At 37.5% G+C, this 27306-nt stretch overlaps 1 protein-coding gene across 2 annotated transcripts; it reads left to right on the top strand.

Moving 5' to 3' along the window:
• The first annotated feature begins 298 nt into the window (after positions 1 to 298).
• LOC144569185 (protein HEAT STRESS TOLERANT DWD 1-like) lies at positions 299 to 5265 on the top strand. 2 transcript variants are annotated; one of them, XM_078319401.1, is made up of 13 exons: positions 299 to 517; positions 616 to 672; positions 1147 to 1253; positions 1353 to 1431; positions 1780 to 1962; positions 2151 to 2249; positions 2609 to 2774; positions 3061 to 3164; positions 3334 to 3473; positions 3607 to 3679; positions 4048 to 4160; positions 4259 to 4376; positions 4902 to 5265. In XM_078319401.1, exons 1-13 carry the CDS (start codon positions 470 to 472, stop codon positions 5031 to 5033), a joined length of 1419 nt encoding a protein of 472 aa, XP_078175527.1. In that variant the 5' UTR covers positions 299 to 469; the 3' UTR covers positions 5034 to 5265. The 2 variants fall into 2 exon arrangements, with proteins under 2 accessions (XP_078175527.1, XP_078175528.1); XM_078319402.1 differs by lacking the exons at positions 299 to 517; positions 616 to 672 and having other exon boundaries at positions 1353 to 1477.
• Positions 5266 to 27306: the final 22041 nt, after the last annotated feature.

Here is a 27306-nt window from a genome sequence, read left to right as displayed (position 1 = left end):
AACTAGTAATAATTTAAGGAATTAGATTATGTTCAAATTGACTTGGACATATTTTATTTAAAATCGAGTTTAACTTATCTAATATGTATTAAAATTCTTACAAGCATATATAAAACTTAATAAATTTAATCGATAATGTAAATTTAAACCGAATTTTGATACGAATCGGACCATTTATGTCTAACTTTGGATAAGAAAAATAATATTTATATTTATATTTTGGTTTCTACTTTCAAGGGACAAATTAGTACTTTTACAAGTTTAGTGGATACAGTAAGAGCAGTTTCCGGATCCGCTCAAGTAATCACTTTCGCACAAAATTGAACCCTTATTATACATACCTTCATAGGGTTTATGCTTGAGAGCGGTGCGCCTCCACAACTTCGTCCCTCTCTCTCGCTCGCACGCTCTCGGCTCTCGCTCAACCCTTCCGTAAGCCGCTGTTTATCTTTTTACCGTGTAGTTCAAGATGACTCGTAGCCTAAAAAACCCTAAGAAGCTTAAGAGGAAAAACAAGGTATTTATCATTCTACTATATTTCCTGTTAGTTTCGTTTTCCCGGGAAAACCGCTTTCTTTTACTAATTACTCTGACCTGTGATTATTTTGATTTTAGACTTCAAAAAAAGAGGAAGCTTCAACATCTTCCCCTGTGCCCTCTGCACCTGCCAAGGTTAAGTACCACTTCTTATTTCATCCTTATTGAGATGTATATTCTTATACCCAAAGTGCCCAATAAAAACTGAATGTTTGCCTGAAGTGGACCAAAAGCTACAATAATTATTGCTACATCCATGAACTAACTATTTCTTCCCTTCATAGTTTGGTTATGTGGTTTTGCAATTGGAGAGTACAAATGGGAATTAGAGGTGAAAATAGTACTGAAATAGTTGAAAATAATATAACTGGAGAATAATATATTGACTTTTTTGGAAACATTGGTTAGTGGTTTTTGAGAAATAGCAGATGAAGCTTTAATTAACTACTTCCTTTTCTGATAAAAAAATTGCACATAGTTTTATAACAGGACGACTAAGGGAAGAAGTTCTACATCAATGAGTTATTTTTGGTGATATTATTATTTTTTATTATTTTAAATTATCTTAATATGTAAAAACTTATCAGTGTATTTATATCGTGAACTTAGGTATGGCAGCCTGGTGTAGATGAAATGGAGGAGGGAGAAGAACTTCAATTTGATCCATCAGCATATAATTATCTGCGTGGATTCAATATTGGATGGCCTTGTTTAAGGTAATTTCGTAATGGTTTGCATAAGTTCAATTCTTTTGTTTCCTTTGAAGTGATAAGTTTGTTTTCTTAGTGTTTATTTTTTCTTTTGTTTTTTGATAGTTTTGATGTGGTGCAAGATTCTCTTGGACTAGTTCGTACTGAATTCCCCCACACTCTATATGGAGTTGCAGGAACACAGGTCAGGTTTGTTACACAGTGGCAAACTGAAAATGTGGTCAGCACCGGTACATACCAGTTCATAGCCTGACTGTTGCAGCATGTGGCAGTACTCCTAAGGACAATTCAACTTCAGTTTAACTTAATTTTGCTCCTTCCAATTTAACTCAATCCAATCCCAGTATTGTTTTTAACCTGCTGCTGTTTGATGCACTTAAATGTTAATTAGCATTCAACTGTATTCGGCCTCATATTAAATCAAGACATCCCAGTTAAAGCCATTAAGCCAATCCAGATCCAATTTGTCTTAAAATCTATTTAAAGCATTTCAACTTTGCTTTTTTTTTTTTTTGTTGTTGTTGTTGTGTAGGCTGACCAACAATCTGCGAATTACATTGGCATTTTCAAACTTTCCAAGATAACTGGGAGAAAACGTGCTTTGCTCCCTTCTTCTAAGAATAATGATGAGGAAATGGAGGATGATGATAGTAGTAGCAGTGATGAAGACGATGAGATAGCTGATGAAGCCGGTGGCAATGCACCTGTTCTACAGGTGCCCTGTCCTTTTTCATATATATTGGCCAATACACCTGTCCTTTGACAACTTGGAATATTTAAATTGAATATATATTTATGATTGCTCAAAAGGTTCGCTTATTGCATCTAGGATGAGTATTCTAAGTTCATAGAACTTTACATTTACTAGTTTGATTCATGATGAGTATTCTATTATGAAACTAGATCAAGAGGATAGCTCATCAAGGATGTGTGAACCGCATAAGGTCAATGACTCAAAAGCCCCATATTTGCGCCACTTGGGGCGATACAGGCTTTGTACAGGTACTTTATTTTCCCCTCTGTAATATCCAATTGATCAAGGTCATCCCATTTTGACATGATAGTTCTGTTCCGAGTAGCTTTTGTAGTGGGTTGACCGACAGTATCTATAAGGGTCTTCTTGACATTTGTATTTTTTCTGAAATCAACACTTAATGTTCTGTTCTTGGAGCCCAATAAATGCAATCAGACAATACAAGACCACAGCTAACACTACCCTAGCAGAGATGCAGAATCAACCCCTCCCCTTCGCACCCCACACACACAGAGAGGAGAGGGAAAAAAAGGTGCTACAGGAACAGTTTGATATGTATTGATTCAATCATACAGTTCTATTTGTGATATGCTTTATTGATGATTAGGTGTGGGATTTTAGCGCACATCTGAATTCCCTAGCTGAATCCGATGAACCAATCAATAGAGATGATACCATACACAAGCAGACACCTATCTTTAAATTTGGGGGGCATAAAGATGAAGGTTATGCAATTGATTGGAGCCCTGTTGTTCCTGGCCGCCTTGTTTCTGGTATACTTTACAAAATATTTTGTTATTCCGATAGAAGCTTTATACTTTTACTGTTTTTCATTCATTTGTTATTAATTTTTATTATACTCAAGATTATAGGTGGCTTGAAGTTTTATTTAACTGTGAAACTGTCTTGAATTTTTTATGATACTTGGAAACTCCTGTTGGATAAATCCAAAAAAAAATTATAGTGCCAAAAAAAAAAGAAATAATCTAATACAGAACAGACATTGAAAATTGCATGTTATTGTTGTGAGTACTAATGCAGTATTCTCCATTCTGATAGGCGATTGTAACAAATGCATATATCTGTGGGAGCCCACGGGTGATTCGTGGAAAGTGGATTCTACCCCTTTCATGGGTCATGGTGCAAGTGTGGAAGATTTACAGGTACTTTTTTTGGTAACGTTATGTATTCTTTTAGCTATTTTCATTGTTATTTTACATCCTTGTTTCCTATGTAAGTAGCTGCATATGGCCTTTTAAGGATGCTGGAAATTAGACTAAAAAAAACAGGCTATAGTTGAAAGAATTGCTGAATTGATTCTTTTTTCCCCAGTGGAGTCCTACAGAAGCGAACATTTTTGCATCATCTTCTGTGGACAGAAAAGTTGCAATATGGGATACAAGGGAAGGCAAAAGGCCAAAATTTATTTTTAAGGCTCATGATGCTGATGTCAATGTTATATCATGGAACAGGTATGTGACCTGCTACACATTTTTGTGTTCTTTATTTGTTGGTTAATTTGCTCATTTGAGATCTAAAATATGTTCTCGCACATGTTACATATTTGAAATCTAATTTTTTATAACTGTGCATTCATCGTCACAGGCTGGCAAGCTGTATGATTGCCTCTGGCGGTGATGATGGTACTTTCTCCATCCGTGATCTTCGCCAAATCAAGGTACAAAATTTTATGTCTGTTTCTTTGTTGTGTGATTTAGTAAAGACTCGCTAAGTGTACATTATGATACAGTTAGACATTTTACATTCTGCCTAGATTTGGGTTACTCAATGGGGTAACTGCAATGTCCTGTGCTTTTTTTAGCTGTGAGGGAAGTATACTTCTGGTCAATTGGTGATAGGACATGTTGAATATGTGAATCATCTGTGGACCTAATTGTATTTCATACAAGTTCTGATATGGAATTGGTATTTAATTCAGTCGGCTTAAAGAGTTAAATTCTTAAGAAGCATCTTTGATGTCAGAGTTCATTGATTTAGTTCAAGTTGTCTGATACCATCCTATTCATTGGTTTATCGGTCTTGAAGGATGATTCACTAGTGGCGCATTTTAAGTATCATAAGGAGCCAATCACATCTGTGGAATGGAGCCCACATGAAGCATCTACCTTGGCTGTTTCGTCGGCTGACCATCAACTGACGTAAGCACTCCTATCAATTGCTTTTTTGAAACATGTCACTTGTATGTCTCTTTCATTTTCACACAATTCACACAATTTCATAATCTGTATATGTGTAGGATATGGGACTTGTCGTTAGAAAGGGACGAAGAAGAGGAGGCAGAGTTTAAAGCCAAGGTAAAGGAGCATGTCAATGCACCTGAAGATTTGCCACCCCAGCTCCTCTTTGTTCACCAGGTACTAATATCGTGTATTTGTCAATGTTGAAGAATTACCAAGTTTGAGTTCCACACAAAAATGTAGTTGAGATATGATACTATGTGAGGAGAGTTGTAATGCAACCTGATACCTACTCTGTGTGTGTGTAAACCAAATGTTGTGAATTGCCCTATACTGAAAGCATGCCTTTATTTCTATGATGGGCCATTGTTGACTGAATCCAATGAATGCGCACATGTTGGCTCTGGTCTGGATTTTTTTTTTTAAATTACAGGTGATAACATCTAGCTGGTCATAGGCTTTTCTTGGTTGCTTGGTGTTTGCTTTATATTTGTATTCTTTTCGTAATAAATGGAAGCATTGAACATTTTGAATAGCTTGATACTTCCAATGAAGATACATATGAGAAAGGTTTTTAATCCAATCTGTATTCAAGATAAAATGCTCCACTCAATAATCTCCTCACATTACTTTTAGATGAAAAATGCTGATTGCACCTGTGTAATTTCTGCTCTTGATTTTATTGTTCCTTGCTGTATTCAGGGTCAGAAAGATTTGAAAGAACTGCACTGGCATCCCCAGATACCAGGAATGATAATATCAACAGCAGCGGATGGATTTAATGTGCTAATGCCTACCAATATTGATGTCACGCTTCCCTCTGCCCCTTCATGAGCAGCAAATGTACCTATCCATGTTTGTGTTTGGTGATGCTGTGTCAGTTTTGTTGTTATGCAACACCTTTTTATTTGGTTTAAGTGTTTATTTATCAGTATAATGTGCTGGAAATGTTCTTGTTCTTGATACTGTAATTTCTTTTTTCCCTATCTTGAAAGGCAGTATTCTAAATTTTGCTCATTCAAGTCTTTTTTCTTTACTCCATTTGAATCACTTGTCCTCTCTTTAATTCCCCCAGCTTTCTTATTTATGTTGCAATATTGTGGCCTCAAAATGTTAGCAGTGAGAACATAGCAAGTACAGTTGCGGGTAGTAAGGCTCCTATTTTTTGGTTGAAATGGCCCTTGGGCTGCTGTCAGAAGTTGGAGAAGAGTGGATATGTGAATCCTTTGTATGAAAATTGCCCTGATTGCGTGGGAAATAAATCTGCTGTGATTCTCAAAGAATCATAGGGCGCTCTGTTATTCCAAATCCATGTCTATATTTTTTGAAATGCATCAATCTCAAAGACAGTTATTTTTTATGCACAAATCTCAAAATATATGAAGAAATGGATGTGGAATAACAGGGCTCTGTGATTCTCAAAGAATCACAGCAGATTTGTTTCCGATCGATTTGAGAATCACAGCAGGTTTGTTTCCGATCGCATGGGTCCTGTAATTTTCTTCTCGTGGGATGTAGAGCGATAATCATGCACCTTCAAGAGGTTTGAGATACGTACCAGTTCCGAGTATGATTCCTGTAATTTTCTTCTCGTGGAATGTAGAGCGATAATCATGCACCTTCAAGAGGTTTGAGATACGTACCAGTTCCGAGTATGATTGCCAGTCAACAATTTGAAATGCCCGACTTTCTGCCTTTGAAAAGGTGACACAGATGCTGTCTGAATTGTCCTAGAAAATCTAAATATTTAATTTATCAAGAAAATTCAAATACATTCATCCTGATCATTTGATTATATTTGATTAATTGATCAATTAATTAAGTTTACTATTTCCAACAATCCTCCTTAAACTTAATAATTTTCCATCATCTCCATATATGATAAAAAAATAGAATTCTTCTTTTAGAGGCATCTTCCTCAAACTTGATTATTGTCGTGGGGTTACACAAGTGAGTTATCCACTCATCATACTTGATCTCCCATCGAGTATCTTTGTGGTCACTTCTCCGTGCTACTTACTATTGTTGTGAACACCATACTTGAAACACCTATCAAACATTCTCATAGTCACTACTCTGTGCTAGCTCTGGCCATGAGCCCACTAATCATCACATAACTCCCACTCGAACACTAGTAAAATAGTCTTCAACGGACTCTCACTCTCCTTCAACAATCGACTCAAACTCAACCCTTTAGAGTTTGGAGGCGTTCTTTACTTAATAAACTCCAACCACCGCATTTCTAAGAATTTTTCATGTATCCTTAGAACTCATCTCATTGGCAGTCTTCTCGAATATGTCGTCATCCCAACCTTAATAGATGATACTTAGTGCGCTTTGATCTCCATTCTTCTTCTTTTTTTTAAAGCATTTAACTCACCTAATGTGAGTTCACTATCATCTTCGTGATCTTCAACCCCGTTCTCGACAATGTTCCACAAGCCATGAGCAGGAACAATAGAATTGATTTGCAATGACCATCCATAACAACTGCGACATCTGCCGTGGCCATAACTGCGATCTCTGATGGACCAAATTGGTACTACTAACTTTCAGTATATATAATATGCCTTTTATACGCTAGTTCTACTTTTATTCGAATCACAAGCGCATGATCCAATAGTGTAGTAGTGTTAGGTGTCGATCCTCAGGGATAATATATTAAATATTTAACAACATACACTAGTCTAGGTTCTCGGGTTTATAATAGTTTTGAGGCGGTTGAATTAATTATGATTAATTTGCAGAAATAAACAAATATAGAGAACCTCTGGGGTTCAGGTCATCTCCTTCTAAATTAAGCAAAATATAATTTTGACATTTCTCTACCCCGTATACGACCCTGTCACTGCCGCATGCAACATAAATTGTCCCACAAGGCAATCTGCATACTGTACTGTCACTACCCGCAAATGCCTATGGTTTCTGTTTTATACAATTTGAAAGGTTTTCTGATCTTCCAGGTCTGCAACTTATCCTCCTCGCACAAAGGATATATACTTCCCTATCCTACCCCACAAATTATAACTTCCCAAAGACCCTACTTATTTCTAAGTTATTCCTAATATAAATTAAATATACGATCTACGATATCCTGCCAAGGGAACCCACTGGGTTCTAACCCTAGCCTTTGAACCGTTGCCAAGCCTCGTTAGCCGAAGTGTTTGAAGTTCTTACATGTAATCCCACTCACACCAAGATATAAAGACTTTAAACCTATTGGTATATGGAGGAAATTGTCATATACTAGACAAAACTATGTATGTAAAGATACAATAAAAAGAAATTCAAAGTATAACGAAATCTCAAATCAACATAAATAAAACATAAATTATACTAAAACATAATCAAGAATTTGATACACCCAAACCCTAGAGATGAGAAGATTAGCTTCTCAAAACCATGACAAAATAAAAGGAATAAAATAAGAAAGACATAAACCACAACCCTTGGAGATTGAAGAACTCTTGCATCCTTAGATGAAGCATTCTTCTCCTGCCTTAGACCTTGAGATCCGTCCTTCTCTTCTCTAGAATTTATGTTCTAATCTACTATATTTTCTGGACTTAACACAATTAAACACACACACCAAATTCTATTATAAGAGGGGTATATATAGTATTTCTAAATGGGTGTAGCTTAGTGGAGATCACGGGGGGCATGGGGCCCACCCATGCCATAAATATTATGCCAAAAATAGTCCACTAAACTTGGAAGTGAAGTAAGTGCGTTATTCTAGAAGGATTCTGCTCGAAATTCGCGTCAACAGCTAAGATTTAATCCAACCAAAATAGTCCATGATTTCGTGAGCTCGTGCGACCTCTTTGCATAGCCGCATGCGGTATAGGTCCATGTTGCACGGCTTCTGACTTAGCAGATTTTCTATGTTTTTCATCATTTCGCATATTGTTCACTTCATGTGAGGTGTTGCATGATCCATGTGATGCCCTATTTGGACGCCACCTTTAGAAATAACCTATATATGATATTTTTGCTTCGTTTTCGGCCTAAATATGCAGCTTTCTTCAAAACCTGCCAAAATAGCCTAAAAAGACGTTTGCGGTAAATAATTCAAAAAAATGACTACTTTGCATATGCTTTTTCGTCATTTTCTGTACTTAAAAGTAGTGATTTTCACTGTATAAATTGGCGTTATCATTGCAACCCTTATACAACACTCCAATTAAAGGCCTTTGGTGTTAATAGTGTCTCCAGATGACAAGAGAAGATGGTAGTTGCAACCCTATTACAACACTCCAATTGAGGGCCTTTGCAGGACACTAGTAGTGTTTCCAGATGGCAAGAGAAGAGGGTAGTTGTAAAACTAATACAACACTCCAATTTAAGGTCTTTGAAACAAACTAATAGTATATTTAGATATCAAGAGAAGATGGTGGTTGCAACCCCAATAAAACACTCCAATTTAAGGTCTTTGCAACACTCTACTAGTGTATCCAGATGGCAAGAGAAGTTGGTAGTTGCTACCCTATTACAACACTCCAATTGAAGGTCTTTGCAGCACTCTAGTAGTGTCTTCAGATGGCAAGAAAAGCGGGTAGTTTCAACCTTAATACAACACACCAATTGAAGATCTTTGTAGCACTTTAGTAGTGTCTCCATATGGTAACAAAAGATGATAGTTGTAACCCTAATACAACACTCTAATTGAAGGTCTTTGCAACACACTAGCAATGTCCCCAGATGACAAGAAAAGAGGGTGGTTACAACCCTAATACAACACTCTAATTGAGGGTCTTTGTAGCACACTAGTTGTGTCTCCAGATAGCAAGAGAATATGGTAGTTTCAACCCTAATACAACACTCCAATTAAAGGTCTTAGCATCACTCTTGTAGTTTCTCCAGATTACAAAAGAAGATGGTCATTGTAAACCCAATACAACACTCCAATTAAAGGTTTTTGTAGCACTCTAGTAGTGTCTCTATTTGGCAAGAGAAGAGGGTAGTTACTACCCTAATACAACACTTCAATTGAAGGTCATTGTAGCACGCTAGTAGGTTCTCTAGATTGCAAGAGAAGAGGGTGGATGCTGTTGGGTTTCGGGGTAACCAAAACCCGTTTAGGCTTAAGCTGCGGAATGACCGTAGAACAAAAATATCTATGGCCAACTTAAGCTCAGGATTAAACGGGGTATGTCAGGAAACTTTCCAAGGCGGTCCACCTTCAGTATTCCTTTGGCATCAAAATCCAATTTAATCCTTTTACAGATCTACTCCATGATTGATTTCTAAAACTTGAATCTACTTACCAATTAAATAGATTAATATAACATATATATACCTTGTTTCCAAATCATAGTTGGAATGCAGACCGAGCGAGTAGAGCTACATCACGGGAATGATTCTCCTCGGAGCACCAAACGTATGGTGCCTCTATAGGTTATCCACCAGGACTAACCAGAGAGCAGTTTATTTCTTTTGCCAGAAATACTATAAACCTCGGAATTATGCAAAAACACTATTCACGGAGAAAAATATGAAAACCCGTAAACACGAATTTTCGATTACTCAGTTTCACAAATAAGCAAAACTGACATACCGTGAAATTTGGGAAAACACTATTCATCGATCCCGTAAATATACTTCACAAGAACCCGCAAGATTATACGTCAACTACGTATAACTTTCTTTTCTCAACCGAAACACTATTTGGGAGAGAAACCGAGAAAGAGAGAAAATACTGATTCGTTTCGACACGAAACGATACGAGTGAATTAGTATTTTATTCTCTCCATGCACCCCTCTATTTATAACCTCTAAAATGGTGTGAAAAGACCAAAATACCCCTATGACAAGGCATGCCACCTAGGGGGTGAGGTGTTATGTGGATAGGATTGATGACGTGTCATCTGGATAGGATTGATGACATGTCATGCGGATAAGGACGAATCTGAAAAGACCCGAATGCCCTTGGCCCGAATACAATTAATATCCGTATAATTATTCTGAACAATTATATTTCTTGCGGTTATTGTTTCGGTAACTTTTATACAACGTAACGCGTACGTTTATAAATTAACCGTTGTTTCTGCTTGTCATTTTTATATGACATTTATAATTTAATTATATCACGTATAATTAATTATAACCATCTTACTATTGATCATAACCAATTTATAATCAATCACAATAAGATTCTCCGATTAACTCCTATATGGTGTGACCCAATAGGATCTGTGTTATGTTGGTAAATAGAATTAAAACTGTTTTAACTTCTATAATCATGAAAGGCATCTGGCAAAATGCATCATGACCATCCAATTACACAGATGATGCTGTACAGTACAATATCACGATCCAGTAAACAATTTACTTGTGTCAGTTCTTTTGTCACATAGATATCAGATCAGTTTCAAGGTAGGTGTGTGTCATCCTTGCTAACTTAATCTTTTCTTGATCTTGAGCAGATTATCAAATATAATCACTCTTGTAATTATACCACATGCAGATAATCTAACTCTACCAAGGGGCCCAGTGATGCTATAGCTCGTACAAAATACGAGGGACAATAATACTTTTGGTAAACCATCACTACCTCAGCTAAGCCATGTATACCGAAGAGCTACCGTTATAACTGCATTTTACCGACAATGTTTGATAACAATCACACATATACATTTCTTAGTAGGAAAGATGAATACCTCATACTTTAGAACTTAACACTGAATGAAAACATTAATGACACGAACACAGTTCTATTTAATGTTTCATTCGGGGTCTGTCAAATACCATGTTCCTAGAACATGTATCTATGTGATTAAAATGACATCTCGTGTCAGGTGGTTTGTAAAACTTAACCATCTTTTAATCCACATACTAATCTTATCGCGGTAATTAGTGTTCCTGCTAATTACCTTGGTCAGTGACTTTTTAAGAGTATATATCATCTATATTATAGAGTTTCACAATTTCAGTCATGAACTCGAAATGATCCATAAATTCAATAATACTCAAGGCAACAAAATGATATTATCATCCAATTCATGAACAAAGCTTTATGATAAATTATCGTATTATTGACTTCTAGATTATTACACTAACAGATGCAACCTTAATACAACATTCCAATTGAAGGTCTTTACAGCACTCTAGTAGTCTCTCCAGAGAAGAGGTTAGTTGCAACCCTATTACAACACTCCAATTGAAGGCCTTTGCATCACTCTAGTAGTGTCTCCAGATGGCAAGAGAAGAGGGTAGATGCAACCCTAATACTACACATGAATAGAAGGTCTTTGTAGCACTCTAGTAGTGTCTCCCTATGGAAACAAAAGAAGGCAGTTGTAACCCTTATACAATACTCCAATTGAAGATAATTGCAGCAAACTAGCAATGTCCCCAGATGGCAAAAAAAAAGGTGGTTACAACCTTAATACAACACTACAATTGAAGGACTTTGCAGCACTCTATTAGTCTCTCTAAATGGAAATGGAAGAGGGTAGTTTCAAACCCTGTTATAACACTCCAATTGAAGGTTCTTGCAGCACTATAGTAGTGTCTCCAGATGTTTAGGGAAGAGAGTAGTGGCAAACCTAATACAACACTTCGATTGAAGGTCTTTGTAGCACACTGGTAGTGTATTCCCAGTTGGGAAGAGAAGAGGGTGGTTGCAACCCTAATACAACACTCCAATTGAAAGTCTTTGTAGTGTTTCCAGATGGTAACAAAAGAGGGTAGTTGCAACCCTAATACAACACTCCAATTGAAGGTTTTTGTAGCACTCTAGTAATGTCTCTCGATGACAAAAGAAGAGGGTAGTTGCAACCCTAATACAACACACCAATTGAAGGTCTTTGTAGTACTTTAGTAGTGTCTCCATATGGTAATAGAAGAGGGTCGTTGTAACCCCAATACAACACTGCAATAGAAGGTCTTCGCAGCACACTAGTAGTGTCTCCGGTAGCAAGAGAAGAGGATGGTCGTAACCCTAATACAACACTCCAATTGAAGGTATTTGCAGCACTCTAGTAGTGTCTCTATACGTAAGAGAAGAGAGTAGTTGCAACCCTAATAAAACACTCCAATTGAAGGTCTTTGAAGCATTCTACTAACATCTCCAAATGGCAATGGAAGAGAGGGTAGTTGCGACCCTAATACAACACTCCAAATGAAGGTTTTTGCAGCACTCTACTAGTATCTCCAGATGACAAAGGAATAAGCTAGTTGCAACCATAATACAACACTCAAATTGAAGGTCTTTCCAGCACACTAGTAGTGTGTTCCCTGATAGCAAGAGAAGAGGTTGGTTGAAACCCCAATACAACACTCTAATTGAAGGTCTTTGCAGCACACTAGTAGTGTCTCCAGATGGATAGAGAATAAGGTCATTACAACCCTATTACAACACTCCAATTGAAGGTTCTTTGCAGCACAATAGTAGTGTCTTCAGTTGGAAAGAGAAGAGGGTAGTTGTGACCCTATACAACACTCCAATTGAAGGTCATTACAGCACACTAGTAGTGTCTCCAGATAGCAAGAGAAGAGGGTGGTTGCAACCCTTATATAACACGCCAATTGAAGGTCTTTGTAACACTCAAGTAGTATCTCAAGATATCAAGAGAAGAGGGTGGTTGCAACCATAATGCAACACTCGGATTGAAAGTCTTTGCAGCACACTACTAACGTCTCCAGATAGCAAGAGAAGAGGGTGGTTGAAACTCGTATACAACACTCCAATTGAAGGCCTTCCCAGTACACTAGTAGTGTCTTCATATGGCAAAAGAAGATGGTAGTTGTAAACCTAATACAACACTCAAGGTCTTTGAAGCACACTAATAGAGTCTCTAGATTGCAAGAAAAGAAGGTGGTTGCAACATACAACACTCTAATTGAAGGTAATTGTAGCACTCTACTAGTGTCTTTGGATGGCAAGAGAAGTTCGTAGTTGCAATCCTATTACAACATTTCAATTGAAGGTCTTTGTAGCACTATAATAGTCTCCAGTAGCAAGAGAAGAGGGTTGTTCCAACCATAATACAATACTCTAATTGAAGGTCTTTGCAGCACTAGTAGTGTCTCATGATAGCAAAAGAAGAGGGTGGTTACAACCTTCATACAACACTCCAATTGAAGGCCTTTGCATCACACCATTAATGTCTCCAGATGACAAGAGAAGAGGGTAGTTGTAAACCTAATACAACACTCCAATCGAAGGTCTTTAAAGCACACTAGTAGTGTCCCCTTATAGCAAGGAAAGTGGGTGTTGGCAACTCTAATACAACACTCAAATTAAAGGTCTTTGCAGCACACTACTAGTGTCTCCAAATAACAAGAGAAGACGGTGGTTGCAATCCCAATATAACACTCCAATTGAAATTTTTTGCACCACTCTAGTAGAGTCTCCAGATGACAACAGAAGAGGGTAGTTGCAACTTTAATACAACACCCAATTTGAAGGTCCTTGGAGCACACTTATAGTGTCATCATATAGTTAGAAAAGATGGTGGTTGCAACCCTAATACAACAGTCCAATTGAAGGTCTTTGTAGCACTCTAGTAGTGCCTCCATATGGTAAGAGAAGATAGTAGTTACAACTCCAATGCAACACTCCAATTGAAGGTCTATGCAGCACTCTAACAGTGTCTCCAGATGACAACATAAGAGGGTAGTTGTAACCCTAATACAACACTCCAATTGAAGTTCTTTGCAGCACACTATATTGTCACCATATGGCAAGAAAAGAGGGTGGTTGTTAACTTAATACAACACTACAATTGAAGGCATTTGCAACACATGAGTAGTTTCTCCTGATGGCAAATGAAGTGGGTAGTTGCAACCCTATTACAACACTCCGATTGAAGGTCTTTGCAGCACTCTAGTAGGGTCTCCAGATGGAAAGAGAACAGGGTAGTTGTAACTCTTATACAACATTCCAATCGAAGGTCTTTGTAGTAATCTAATAGTGTCTCTAGATGGCAACAGAAGAGGGTAGTTGTAATCCTAATACAACACTCCAATTTTTCGCAGCACACTATAGTATCCCCATATAGCAAGAAAAGAGGATGGTTGCAAGCCTAATGCAACATTACAATTCAAGGTCATTGTTGCATTCTAGTACTGTCTCCAAATGACAAGAGATGAGGATAGTTGCAACCCCAATACAACACTCCAATTAAAGGTCTTAGCAGCACTCTAGTTGTGTCTCTAGATTGCAAGAGAAGAGGGTAGTTGTAACCTTAATACAACACTCCAATCGAAGGTCTTTTCAGCACACTAGTAGTGTCCCCATGTGTCAAGAAAAGAGGATGGTTGCAACCCTATTGCAACATTCCAATTCAAGGTCATTGTTTTATTCTAGTACTGTCTCCATATGGCAAGAAAAGATGGTGGTTGCAACCCTAATACAACACTCCAATTGAGGACCTTTGCGGCACTCTACTAGTGTCTCGTGATGGCAAGAGAAGTTGGTAGTTGCAACCGTATTACAACACTCCAATTGTCTTTACAGCACTCTAGTAGTGTCTCTAGAAGCAAGGGAAGAGGATGATTGCAACCCTAATACAACATTCCAATGGAAGGTCTTAGCAGCACACTAGTAGTACACAAGTAAAGAAGAGGGTGGTTACAAACCTTATACAACACTCCAATTGAAGGTCTTTGCAGCACACTAGTGGTGTCTCTAGTTGATAAGAGAAGAGAGTACTTGCAAACCTAATACAATACTCCATTTGAAGGTCTTTGAGGCACAATTATAGTGTCTTCGGATAGCAAAAGAAGAGGGTGGTTGCTACCCCAATATAACACTCTAATTGAAGGTCTTCGTAGGACACTAGTAGTGTCTACAGTAGCAAGAGAAAGAAGGTGGTTGCAACCCTAAGACAATACTCCAATTGAAGGTATTTGCAACACTCTAGTAGTGTCCCCATATGGTATGTCAAGAGGGTAGTTGCAACCCTAATACAACACGCAAATTGAAGGTCTTTGATGCACTCTCCAAGTGTTTCCAAATGGCAAGGGAAGAGGGTAGTTGCAACCCTAATACAACACTCCAATTGAAGGTTTTTGCAGCACTCTAGTAGTGTCTCTATATGGCAAGATAATAGGGCATTTACAACCGTAATACAACACTCCAATTGATAGTGTTTGGAGCACTCTAGTTGTGTCTCCAGATTGCAAGATAATAGGGCATTTACAACCCAAATACAACACTCCAATTGAAGGTGTTTGGAGAACTCTAGTAGTGTTTAGGGTTTAGGGTTACAACCCAAATACAACACTCCAATTGAAGGTGTTTGGAGCACTCTAGTAACGTCTCCAGTTGGTAAGATAATAGGGCTAATACGACAGTCCAATTGAAGGTATTTGGAGCAATCTAGCAGTGTCTCAATATGGCAAGATAACAAAGCATTTACAACACAACACTCAAATTGAAGGTGTTTGGAGCACTCTAGAAGTATCTCTTTATGGCAAGATAATAAGGTATTTACAACTCTAATACAACACTCCAATTGAAAGTGTTTGAAACACTCTAGTAGTGTTATGGCAAGATAATAGGGTATTTACAACCCTAATACAACACTCCAACTGAAACTGTTTGGACCACTCTAGTAGTTACTCTATATAGCAAGATAATATGTTATTTACAACCCAAATACAACACTCCAATTGAAGGTGTTTTGAGAACTCTAGTAGTGTCTTCAGATAGCAAGATAATAGGGTATTTACAACCCTAATACAACACTCCAATTGAAGGTGTTTGGAGCACTCTAGTTGTGTCTCCAGATTGCAAGATAATAAGGCATTTACAACCCAAATACAACACTCCAATTGAAGGTGCTTGGAGAACCCTAGTAGTGTCTCCAGATATCAAGATAATAAAGCATTTACAACCCTAATACAACACTCCAATTGATGGTATTTGAAGCACTCTAGTAATGTCTCTAGATGGTAAGATAATAGGGCATTTAGAAGTCTAATACGACACTCCAATTGAAGGTATTTGGAGCAATCCAGCAGTGTCTCAATATGGCAAGATAACAAAGCATTTACAACTCTAACACAACACTCAAATTGAAGGTGTTTGGGGCACTCTAGTAGTATCACTTTATGGCAATATAATAGGGTATTTACAACCCTAATACAACACTCCAATTGAAGGTGTCTGAAACACTCTAGTAGTGTCTCTATATGACAAGAAAATAGGGCATTTGCAACCCTAATACAACACTCCAATTGAAGGTGTTTGGAGCACTATAGTAGTTACTCTATATAACAAGATAATATGGCATGTACAACCCAAATACAACACTCCAATTGAAGGTGTTTTGAGAACTCTAGTAGTGTCTCTAGATAGCAAGATAATAGGGCATTTACAACCCAAATACAACACTCCAATTAAAGGTGTTTGGAGCACTCTAGTAGTGTCTCGAGATGGCAAGATAATAGGGCATTTATAACTCTAATACAACACTCCAATTGAAGTTATTTGGAGCACTCTAGTAGTGTCTCAATATGGCAAGTTAATAGGGCATTTACAACCTTCCAATTAAAGGTGCTTGGAGCACTCTAGTAATGTCTCCAGTTGGCAAGAAAAGAAGGCAGTTGCAACCTTAATACAGCACTCCAATTGAAGGTATTTAGAGCACTCTAGTAGTGTCTCCAAATGACGAGATAATAGAGCATTTACAACCCTAATTCAACACTCCAACTGAAAGTGTTTGGAGCACTCCAGTAGTGTCTCTATATGGCAAGATAACAAGGCATTTACAACCCTAATAAAACACTCAAACTGAAGGTGTTTGGAGCAGTCAAGTAGTGACTCTATATGGCAAGATTATAGGTCATTTACAACCCTAATTAAACACTCCAATTGATGGTGTTTGGAGCACTCTAGTAGTCTCTCTTTATGGCAAGATAATAGAGCATTTACGACTCTAATACAACACTCCAATTGAAGGTGTTTGAGCACTCCAGTAGTGTCTCTATATGGCAAGATAACAAGGCATTTAGAACCATAATACAACACTCAAATTAATGATGCTTGGAGCACTCTAGTAGTGACTCTATATGGCAAGATAATAGGTCATTTACAACCCTAATAAAACACTCCAATTGATGGTGTTTGGAGCACTCTAATAGTGTCTCTTTATGGCAAAGATAATAGGGCATTTACAACCCTAATACAACACTCCAATTGAAGGTGTTTGAAGCACTCTAGTAGTGTTTTTATATGGCAAGAAAATAGGCATTTACAACCCTAATACAACCTTCCAATTGAAAGTGTTTGGAGCACTCTCGTAGTGTGTCATGTTGGCAAGGGAATAGAGCATTTACAACCCTAATACAACACTCTAATTGAAGGTGTTTGGAACACTCTAGTAGTGTCTCTATATGACAAGATAATAGGGTATTTACAACCCTAATACAACACTCCAATGGATGGTGTTTGGAGTGCGCTAGTAGTGTCTCCATTTGACTAGATAATATGGCATTTACAACCATAATGCAACTCTCCAATTGAAGGTGTTTGGAGCACTCTAGTAGTGTCTCGAGATGGAAAGATAATAAGGCATTTACAACCCTAATACAACACTCCAATTGAAGGTGTTTGGAGCACTCTAGTAGTGTCCCAATTTGGCAAGATAATAGGGCATTTACAACCATAATACAACACTCCAATAGAAGGTGTTTGGAGCACTCTAGTAATGTCTCCAGATGACAAGAGGAGGGTAGTTGCAACCCTAATACAACACTCCAGTTGACGGTGTTTGGAGCACTCTAGTAGTGTATCAATATGACAAGATAATAGGGCATTTACAACCCAAATACAACACTCCAATTAAGTGTACGGAGCTCTTGAGTAGTGTCTATATATGGCAAGATAATAGGGCATTTACAAGCCTAATACAAGACTCCAATGGAAGGTGTTTGGAGCACTTTGTTAGTGTCTACAACGGACAAGATAATAGGGCATTTACAATCCTAATACAACACTCCAATTGGAGGTGTTTGGAGTACTCTAATAGTGACTCTATATAGCAACATAATAGGGCATTTACAACCATAATACAACACTCCAATTGAAGGTGTTTGAAGCACTCTAGTAATGTCTCTATATGACAAGATAATAGGGCATTTACTACCTTAATACAACACTCTGATTGAAGGAGTTTGGTGCACTCAAGTTGTGAATCTATATAAAAATATAATTGGGCATTAACAACCCTAATAAAACACTCCAATTGAAGGTGTTTGTCGCACTCGAGCAGTGACTCTATATAGCAAGATAATAAGACATTTACAACCCTAATACAAAACTCCAATTGAAGGTGTTTGGAGCACTCTAGTAGTGTCCCCAGTTGGCAAGACAATAGGGCATTTGCAACCATAACACAACACTCCAATTGAAGGTGTTTGGAGCACTCTAGTAATGTCTCCGGATGGCAAGAGAAGAGGGCAATTGCAACCCTAATACAACACTCCAGTTGAAGGTGTTTGGAGCACTCTAGTAGTGTATACATATGACAAGATAATAGGGCATTTACAACCCAAATACAACACTCCAATTAAAAGTGTTTGGAGCACTCTAGTAGTATCTCCAACTGGCAAGATAATAGGACATTTACAATCCTAATACAACACTCAAACTGAAGGTGTTTGGAGCACTCTCGTAATGTCTCCAGTTGGCAAGAGAAGATGGCAGTTCCAACCCTATTACAACACTCCAACTGAAGGTACTTAGAGCACTCTAGTTGTGTCTCCAAGTGACAAGATAATAGAGCATGTACAACCCTCATACAACACTCCAACTGAAGGTGTTTGGAGCACTCCAGCACTCAAAATTGAAGGTGTTTGGAGCACTATAGTAGTGACTCTATATGGCAAGATAATAGGTCATTTACAACCCTAATAGACACTCCAATTGAATGTATTTAGAGCACTCTAGTAGTATCTCGGTATGGCAAGATAACAAGGCATTTACAACCCTAATACAACACTCCAATTGAAGGTGTTTGAAGCACTCTAGTAGTGTCTCTATACGACAAGATAATAGTGCATTTACAACCCTAATACAACACTCCAATTGAACATGTTTGGAGTACTCTATAGCCAGATAATAGGGCATTTACAACCCAAATACAACACTCCAATTGAAGGTGTTTGGAGCACTCTAGTAGTGTCTCTATATGACAAGATAATAGGGTATTTACAACCCTAATACAACACTCCAATGGATGGTGTTTGGAGTGCGCTAGTAGTGTCTCCATTTGACTAGATAATATGGCATTTACAACGCCAATAAAACCTTTCAATTGAAGGCGTTTGTAGCACTCTAGTAATGTCTCCAGTTGGCAAGAGAAGAGGGCAGTTACAACCCTAATACAACACTCCAATTGAAGGTATTTAGACCCTAATACAACACTCCAACACTCTAGTAGTGTATCAAAATGACAAGATAACAGAACATTTACACCCCTAATACAACACTCCAATTGAAGGTGTTTGGAGCACTCCAGTAGTGTCTCTAAATGGTATGATAACAAAGCATTTACAACCCAAATACAACACTCAAATTGAAGGTGTTTGTAGCACTCAAGTAGTGACTCTATGTGGCAAGATAATAGGTCATTTACAACCCTAATAAAACACTCCAATTGATGGTGTTTGGAGCCCGTTAGTAGTGTCTCTTTATGGCAAGATAATAGAGCATTTACGACCCTAATACAACACTCTAATTGAAGGTGTTTGGAGCACTCCAGTAGTGTCTCTAAATGTCAAGATAAAAACGCATTTACAACCCCAATACAACACTCAAATTGAAGGTGTTTCGAGCACTCTAGTAGTGTCTCTATATGGCAAGATAATAGGGCGTTTACAACCCTAATACAACACTCCAATTGAAGATAATTGGAGCACTCTAGTAGTGTCTCTATATGGCAAGATAACAAGGCATTTACAACCCTAATACAACACTCAAATTGAAGGTGTTTGGTGCACTCTTGTAGTGACTCGATATCGCAAGATAATAGGTCATTTACAACCCTAATAAAACACTCCAATTGATGGTGTTTGGAGAACTCTAATAGAGTCCCTTTATGGCAAGATAATAGGGCATTTACAACCCGAATACAACACTCCAATTGAAGGTGTTTGAAGCAATCTACTAGTGTCTCTATATGGCAAGATAATAGGACATTTACAAGCCAAATACAACACTCCAATTTAAGGGGTTTGGAGCATTCTAGTAATGTCTCCAGTTGGCAAGCTAATAGGGCATTTACAACCCTAATACAACACTCCAATTAGCATTGTTTGGAGTACTCTAATAGTGCAAGATAATAGGGCATTTACAACCCTAATTCAACACTCCAATTGAAGGTGTTTTGAGCACTCGAATCGTGTCTTTATATGGAAAGATATTAGGGCATTTACTACCTTAATACAACCCTCCGTTTGTAGGAGTTTCGTGCACTCTAGTAGTGACTATATGGCAAGATAATAGGTCCATTTACAACCCTAATAAAACACTCCAATTGATGGTGTTAGGAGCATTCTAATAGAGTCTCTATATAGGAAGATAATAGGGAATTTACAACCCTAATACAACACTCCAATTGAAGGTGTTTGAAGTACTCTAATATTGACTCTATATAGCAAGAAGGGCATTTACAACCCTAATACAACACTCCAATTGAAGTTATTTGGAGCACTCTAGCAGTGTCTCAATATGGCAAGATAATAGAGCATTTACAACCCTAATACAACACTCCAATTGAAGGTATTTGGAACACTCTAGTAGTGTCTTTATATGGCAAGATAATAGGGCATTCACATCCTAATACAACACTCGAATTGAAGGTGTTTGGAGCACTCTAGTAGTGTCTCCATATGTCAAGATAATATGGCATTTACTACCCTAATACAATATTAGAATTGAAGATGTTTGGAGCACTCGAGTAGTGGCGTTATATAGAAAGTTAATAGGGCATTTACAACGCTAATACAACACTCCAATTGAAGTTATTTGGAGCACTCTAGCAGTGTCTCAATATGGCAAGATAATAGGGCATTTACAACCCTAATACAACATTCAAATTGAAGGTGTATGTAGCACTCTAGTTGTGTCTTTATATGGCAAGATAATAGGGCATTCACATCCTAATACAACACTCCAATTGAAGGTGTTTGGAGCACTCTAGTAGTGTCTCCATATGACAAGATAATATGGCATTTACTACCCTAATACAATATTAGAATTGAAGATGTTTGGAGCACTCGAGTAGTGGCGTTATATAGAAAGTTAATAGGGCATTTACAACGCTAATACAACACTCCAATTAAAGGTGTTTGGAGCACTCTAGTAGTGTCTCTATATGTCAAGATAATAGGGCGTTTACAACCCAAATACAACACTCCAATTGATGGTGTTTGGAGTATTCTAGTTTTGTCTCCAGATTGCAAGATAATAGCGCATTTACAACCCTAATACAGCACTCCAATTGAAGGTGTTTGGAGCACTCTTGTAGTGTCTATATATGGCAAGACAACAAGGCAATTTCAAGCCTAATACAACACTCAAATTAAATGTGTTTGGAGCACTCTAGTAGTAGTGTCTCTATATGGCAAGATAATATGGCACTTACGAGCCAAATACAACACTCCCATTGAAGGTGTTTCGAGTACTCTAATAGTGACTCTATATAGCAAGATAATAGGGCATTTACAACCCTAATACAACACTCCAATTGAAATTGTTTGGCGCACTCTAGTCATGTCTCTATATCACAAGATAATAGGGAATTTACTACCTTAAAACAAAACTAAAATTGAAAGAGTTTGGAGCACTATAGTAGTGATTCTATATAGTAAGATAATAGGGCATTTACAACCCTAATACAACACTCCAATTGAAGGTGCTTGGAGCACTCGAGGAATGACTCTATATAGCAAGATAATAGGGCATTTACAACCCAAATACAACACTCCAATTGAAGGTGTTTGGAGCACTCTAGTAGTGTCTCCAGTTGGCAAGATAATAGGGCATTTACAACCCTAATACAACACTCCAATTGGAGTTGTTTGGAGTACTCTAATAGTGACTCTATATAGCAAGATAATAGAGCATTTACAACCCTAATACAACACTCCAATTAGAGTTGTTTGGAGTACTCTAATAGTGACTCTATATAGCAACATAATAGGGCGTTTACAACCCTAATACAACACTCCAATTGAAGATAATTGGAGCACTCTAGTAGTGTCTCTATATGGCAAGATAACAAGGCATTTACAACCCTAATACAACACTCAAATTGAAGGTGTTTGGTGCACTCTTGTAGTGACTCGATATCGCAAGATAATAGGTCATTTACAACCCTAATAAAACACTCCAATTGATGGTGTTTGGAGAACTCTAATAGAGTCCCTTTATGGCAAGATAATAGGGCATTTACAACCCGAATACAACACTCCAATTGAAGGTGTTTGAAGCAATCTACTAGTGTCTCTATATGGCAAGATAATAGGACATTTACAAGCCAAATACAACACTCCAATTTAAGGGGTTTGGAGCATTCTAGTAATGTCTCCAGTTGGCAAGCTAATAGGGCATTTACAACCCTAATACAACACTCCAATTAGCATTGTTTGGAGTACTCTAATAGTGCAAGATAATAGGGCATTTACAACCCTAATTCAACACTCCAATTGAAGGTGTTTTGAGCACTCGAATCGTGTCTTTATATGGAAATATATTAGGGCATTTACTACCTTAATACAACCCTCCGTTTGTAGGAGTTTGGTGCACTCTAGTAGTGACTATATGGCAAGATAATAGGTCCATTTACAACCCTAATAAAACACTCCAATTGATGGTGTTAGGAGCATTCTAATAGAGTCTCTATATAGGAAGATAATAGGGAATTTACAACCCTAATACAACACTCCAATTGAAGGTGTTTGAAGTACTCTAATATTGACTCTATATAGCAAGAAGGGCATTTACAACCCTAATACAACACTCCAATTGAAGTTATTTGGAGCACTCTAGCAGTGTCTCAATATGGCAAGATAATAGAGCATTTACAACCCTAATACAACACTCCAATTGAAGGTATTTGGAACACTCTAGTAGTGTCTTTATATGGCAAGATAATAGGGCATTCACATCCTAATACAACAGTCCAATTGAAGGTGTTTGGAGCACTCTAGTAGTGTCTCCATATGTCAAGATAATATGGCATTTACTACCCTAATACAATATTAGAATTGAAGATGTTTGGAGCACTCGAGTAGTGGCGTTATATAGAAAGTTAATAGGGCATTTACAACGCTAATACAACACTCCAATTGAAGTTATTTGGAGCACTCTAGCAGTGTCTCAATATGGCAAGATAATAGGGCATTTACAACCCTAATACAACATTCAAATTGAAGGTGTGTGGAGCACTCTAGTTGTGTTTTTATATGGCAAGATAATAGGGCATTCACATCCTAATACAACACTCCAATTGAAGGTGTTTGGAGCACTCTAGTAGTGTCTCCATATGACAAGATAATATGGCATTTACTACCCTAATACAATATTAGAATTGAAGATGTTTGGAGCACTCGAGTAGTGGCGTTATATAGAAAGTTAATAGGGCATTTACAACGCTAATACAACACTCCAATTAAAGGTGTTTGGAGCACTCTAGTAGTGTCTCTATATGTCAAGATAATAGGGCGTTTACAACCCAAATACAACACTCCAATTGATGGTGTTTGGAGTATTCTAGTTTTGTCTCCAGATTGCAAGATAATAGCGCATTTACAACCCTAATACAGCACTCTAATTGAAGGTGTTTGGAGCACTCTTGTAGTGTCTATATATGGCAAGACAACAAGGCAATTTCAAGCCTAATACAACACTCAAATTAAATGTGTTTGGAGAACTCTAGTAGTAGTGTCTCTATATGGCAAGATAATATGGCACTTACGAGCCAAATACAACACTCCCATTGAAGGTGTTTCGAGTACTCTAATAGTGACTCTATATAGCAAGATAATAGGGCATTTACAACCCTAATACAACACTCCAATTGAAATTGTTTGGCGCACTCTAGTCATGTCTCTATATCACAAGATAATAGGGAATTTACTACCTTAAAACAAAACTAAAATTGAAAGAGTTTGGAGCACTATAGTAGTGATTCTATATAGTAAGATAATAGGGCATTTACAACCCTAATACAACACTCCAATTGAAGGTGCTTGGAGCACTCGAGGAATGACTCTATATAGCAAGATAATAGGGCATTTACAACCCAAATACAACACTCCAATTGAAGGTGTTTGGAGCACTCTAGTAGTGTCTCCAGTTGGCAAGATAATAGGGCATTTACAACCCTAATACAACACTCCAATTGGAGTTGTTTGGAGTACTCTAATAGTGACTCTATATAGCAAGATAATAGAGCATTTACAACCCTAATACAACACTCCAATTAGAGTTGTTTGGAGTACTCTAATAGTGACTCTCTATATAGCAACATAATAGGGCATTTACAACTCTAATACAACACTCAAGTTGAAGGTGTTTGGTGCACTCTAGTCGTGTCTTTATATCGCAAGATAATAGGGCATTTACAACCCTAATACAACATTCGAATTGATGGTGTTTAGAGCACTCAAGTAGTGACTCTATATGGCAAGATAATAGGTCATTTACAACCCTAATAAAACAATCCAATTGATGGTGTTTGGAGCACTCTAATAGAGTCTCTATATAGGAAGATAATAGGGAATTTACAACCATAATACAACACTCCAATTGAAGGTGTTTGAAGCAATTTAGTAGCGACTCTATATAGCAAGATAATAGGCCATTTACAACCCAAATACAACACTCCAATTGAAGGTGTTTGGAGAACCCTAGTTGTGTCTGCAGATAGCAAGATAATATGGCATTTACAACCCTAATAAAACACTCCAATTGATGGCGTTTGGAGCAATCTAATAGAGTCTCCTTATGGCAAGATAATAGGGCATTTACAACCCTAATACAACACTCCAATTGAAGGTGAATGGAGCACTCTAGTAGTGTTTCCATATAACAAGATAATATGACATTTACTACCCAAATACAACACTCCAATTGATGGTGTTTGGAGTATTCTAGTTGCGTCTCCAGATTGCAAGATAATAGCGCATTTACAACCCTAATACAGCACTCCAATTGAAGGTGTTTGGAGCACTCTTGTAGTGTCTATATATGGCAAGATTACAAGGCAATTTCAAGCCTAATACAACACTCAAATTAAATGTGTTTGGAGCACTCTAGTAGTAGTGTCTCTATATGGCAAGATAATATGGCACATACGAGCCAAATACAACACTCCCATTGAAGGTGTTTCGAGTACTCTAATAGTGACTCTATATAGCAAGATAATAGGGCATTTACAACCCTAATACAACACTCTAATTGAAATTGTTTAGCGCACTCTAGTCGTGTCTCTATATCACAAGATAATAGGGAATTTACTACCTTAAAACAAAACTAAAATTGAAAGAGTTTGGAGCACTATAGTAGTGATTCTATATAGTAAGATAATATGGCATTTACATCCCTAATACAACACTCCAATTGAAGGTGCTTGGAGCACTCGAGGACTGACTCTATATAGCAAGATAATAGGGCATTTACAACCCAAATACAACACTCCAATTGAAGGTGTTTGGAGAACTCTAGTTGTGTCTCCAGATAGCAAGATAATAGGGCTTACATCCCTAACACAACACTCCAATTGAAGGTGTTTGGAGCACTGTACTAGTGTCTCCGGATGGCAAGATAATAGGGCATTTACAACTCTAATACAACACTCCAATTGAAGATATTTAGAGCAGTCTAGCAGTGTCTCAATATGGCAAGATAATAGAGCATTTACAACCCTAATACAACACTGAAATTGAAGGTATTTGGAGCACTCTAGTAGTGTCTATGTATGGAAAGATAATAAGACATTTACAACTCTAATACAACACTCCAATGGAAGGTGTTTGGAGCACTCTAGTAGTGTCTCCAGATGGCAAGATAATAGGACATTAACAACCCTCATACAACACTCTAATTGATGGTGTTTGGAGCACTCTAGTAGTGTCACCAGATAGCAAGATAATAGGACATTTACAACCCTAATACAACACTCCTATTGAATGTGTTTGGAGCACCCTAGTAGTGTCTCCATATGACAAGATCATATGATATTTACTACCCTAATACAATATTCGACTTGAAGGTGTTTGGAGCACTCGAGCAGTGGCTTTATATAGCAAGTTAATAGGACATTTACAACGCTAATACAACACTTCAATTGAAGGTGTTTGGAGCACTCTAGTAGTGTCTCTATATGGCAAGATAATACTGCGTTTACAACCCTAATACAACACTCCAATTGAATGTATTTGGAACACTCTACTAGTGTCTCTATATGGCAAGATAACAAGACATTTACAACCCTAATACCGCATTCAAATTGAAGGTGTTTGGAGCACTCTAGTAGTGACTCTATATGACAAGATAATAGATCATTTACAACCCTAATAAAAAACTCCAATTGATGGTGTTTGGATCACTCTAATAGAGTCTCTTTATGGCAAGATAATAGGTCATTTACAATCCTAATACAACACTCCAATTGAAGGTGTTTCAAGCAGTCTAGAAGTGTCTCTATATGGCAAGATAATATGGCATTTACAAGCCAAATACAACACTCCAATTGAAGGTGTTTGGAGCACTCTAGTAGTGTCTCTAGTTGGCAAGATAATATGGCATTTACAACCCTAATACAACACTCTAATTAGAGTTGTTTGTAGTACTCTTAGTGACTCTATATAGCAAGATAATAGGGCATTTACAACCCCAATACAACAATCCAATTCAATGTGTTTTGAGAACTCTAGTAGTGTCTCGATATGGCAAGATAATAGGACATTTACTACCCTAATACAACACTCCAATTAAAGGTATTTGGAGCACTCTAGTAGTGTCTCCATATGGCAAGATAATAAGGCATTTACAACCCTAATACAATACTCCAATGGAATGTGTTTGGTGCACTCTAGTAGTGTCTCCAGATGGCAAGATAATAGGGCATTAACAACCCTCATACAACGC

The sequence above is a fragment of the Carex rostrata genome, chromosome 18 (assembly GCF_964058835.1).
Source record: "Carex rostrata chromosome 18, lpCarRost1.2, whole genome shotgun sequence".
In the NCBI taxonomy this organism is placed as follows: domain Eukaryota; kingdom Viridiplantae; phylum Streptophyta; class Magnoliopsida; order Poales; family Cyperaceae; genus Carex; species Carex rostrata.
This window is presented reverse-complemented; position numbering and strand designations above follow the sequence as displayed.

Excerpts from the sequence above, each read along its gene's own strand:
- LOC144569185 (XM_078319401.1), top strand. The coding sequence starts at position 470 with ATGACTCGTAGCCTAAAAAACCCTAAGAAGCTTAAGAGGAAAAACAAG. Across the intron at positions 2,775-3,060 it reads TCCTGGCCGCCTTGTTTCTG|GCGATTGTAACAAATGCATA; the intron begins GTATACTTTACA and ends CCATTCTGATAG. Across the intron at positions 4,377-4,901 it reads AGCTCCTCTTTGTTCACCAG|GGTCAGAAAGATTTGAAAGA; the intron begins GTACTAATATCG and ends TGCTGTATTCAG.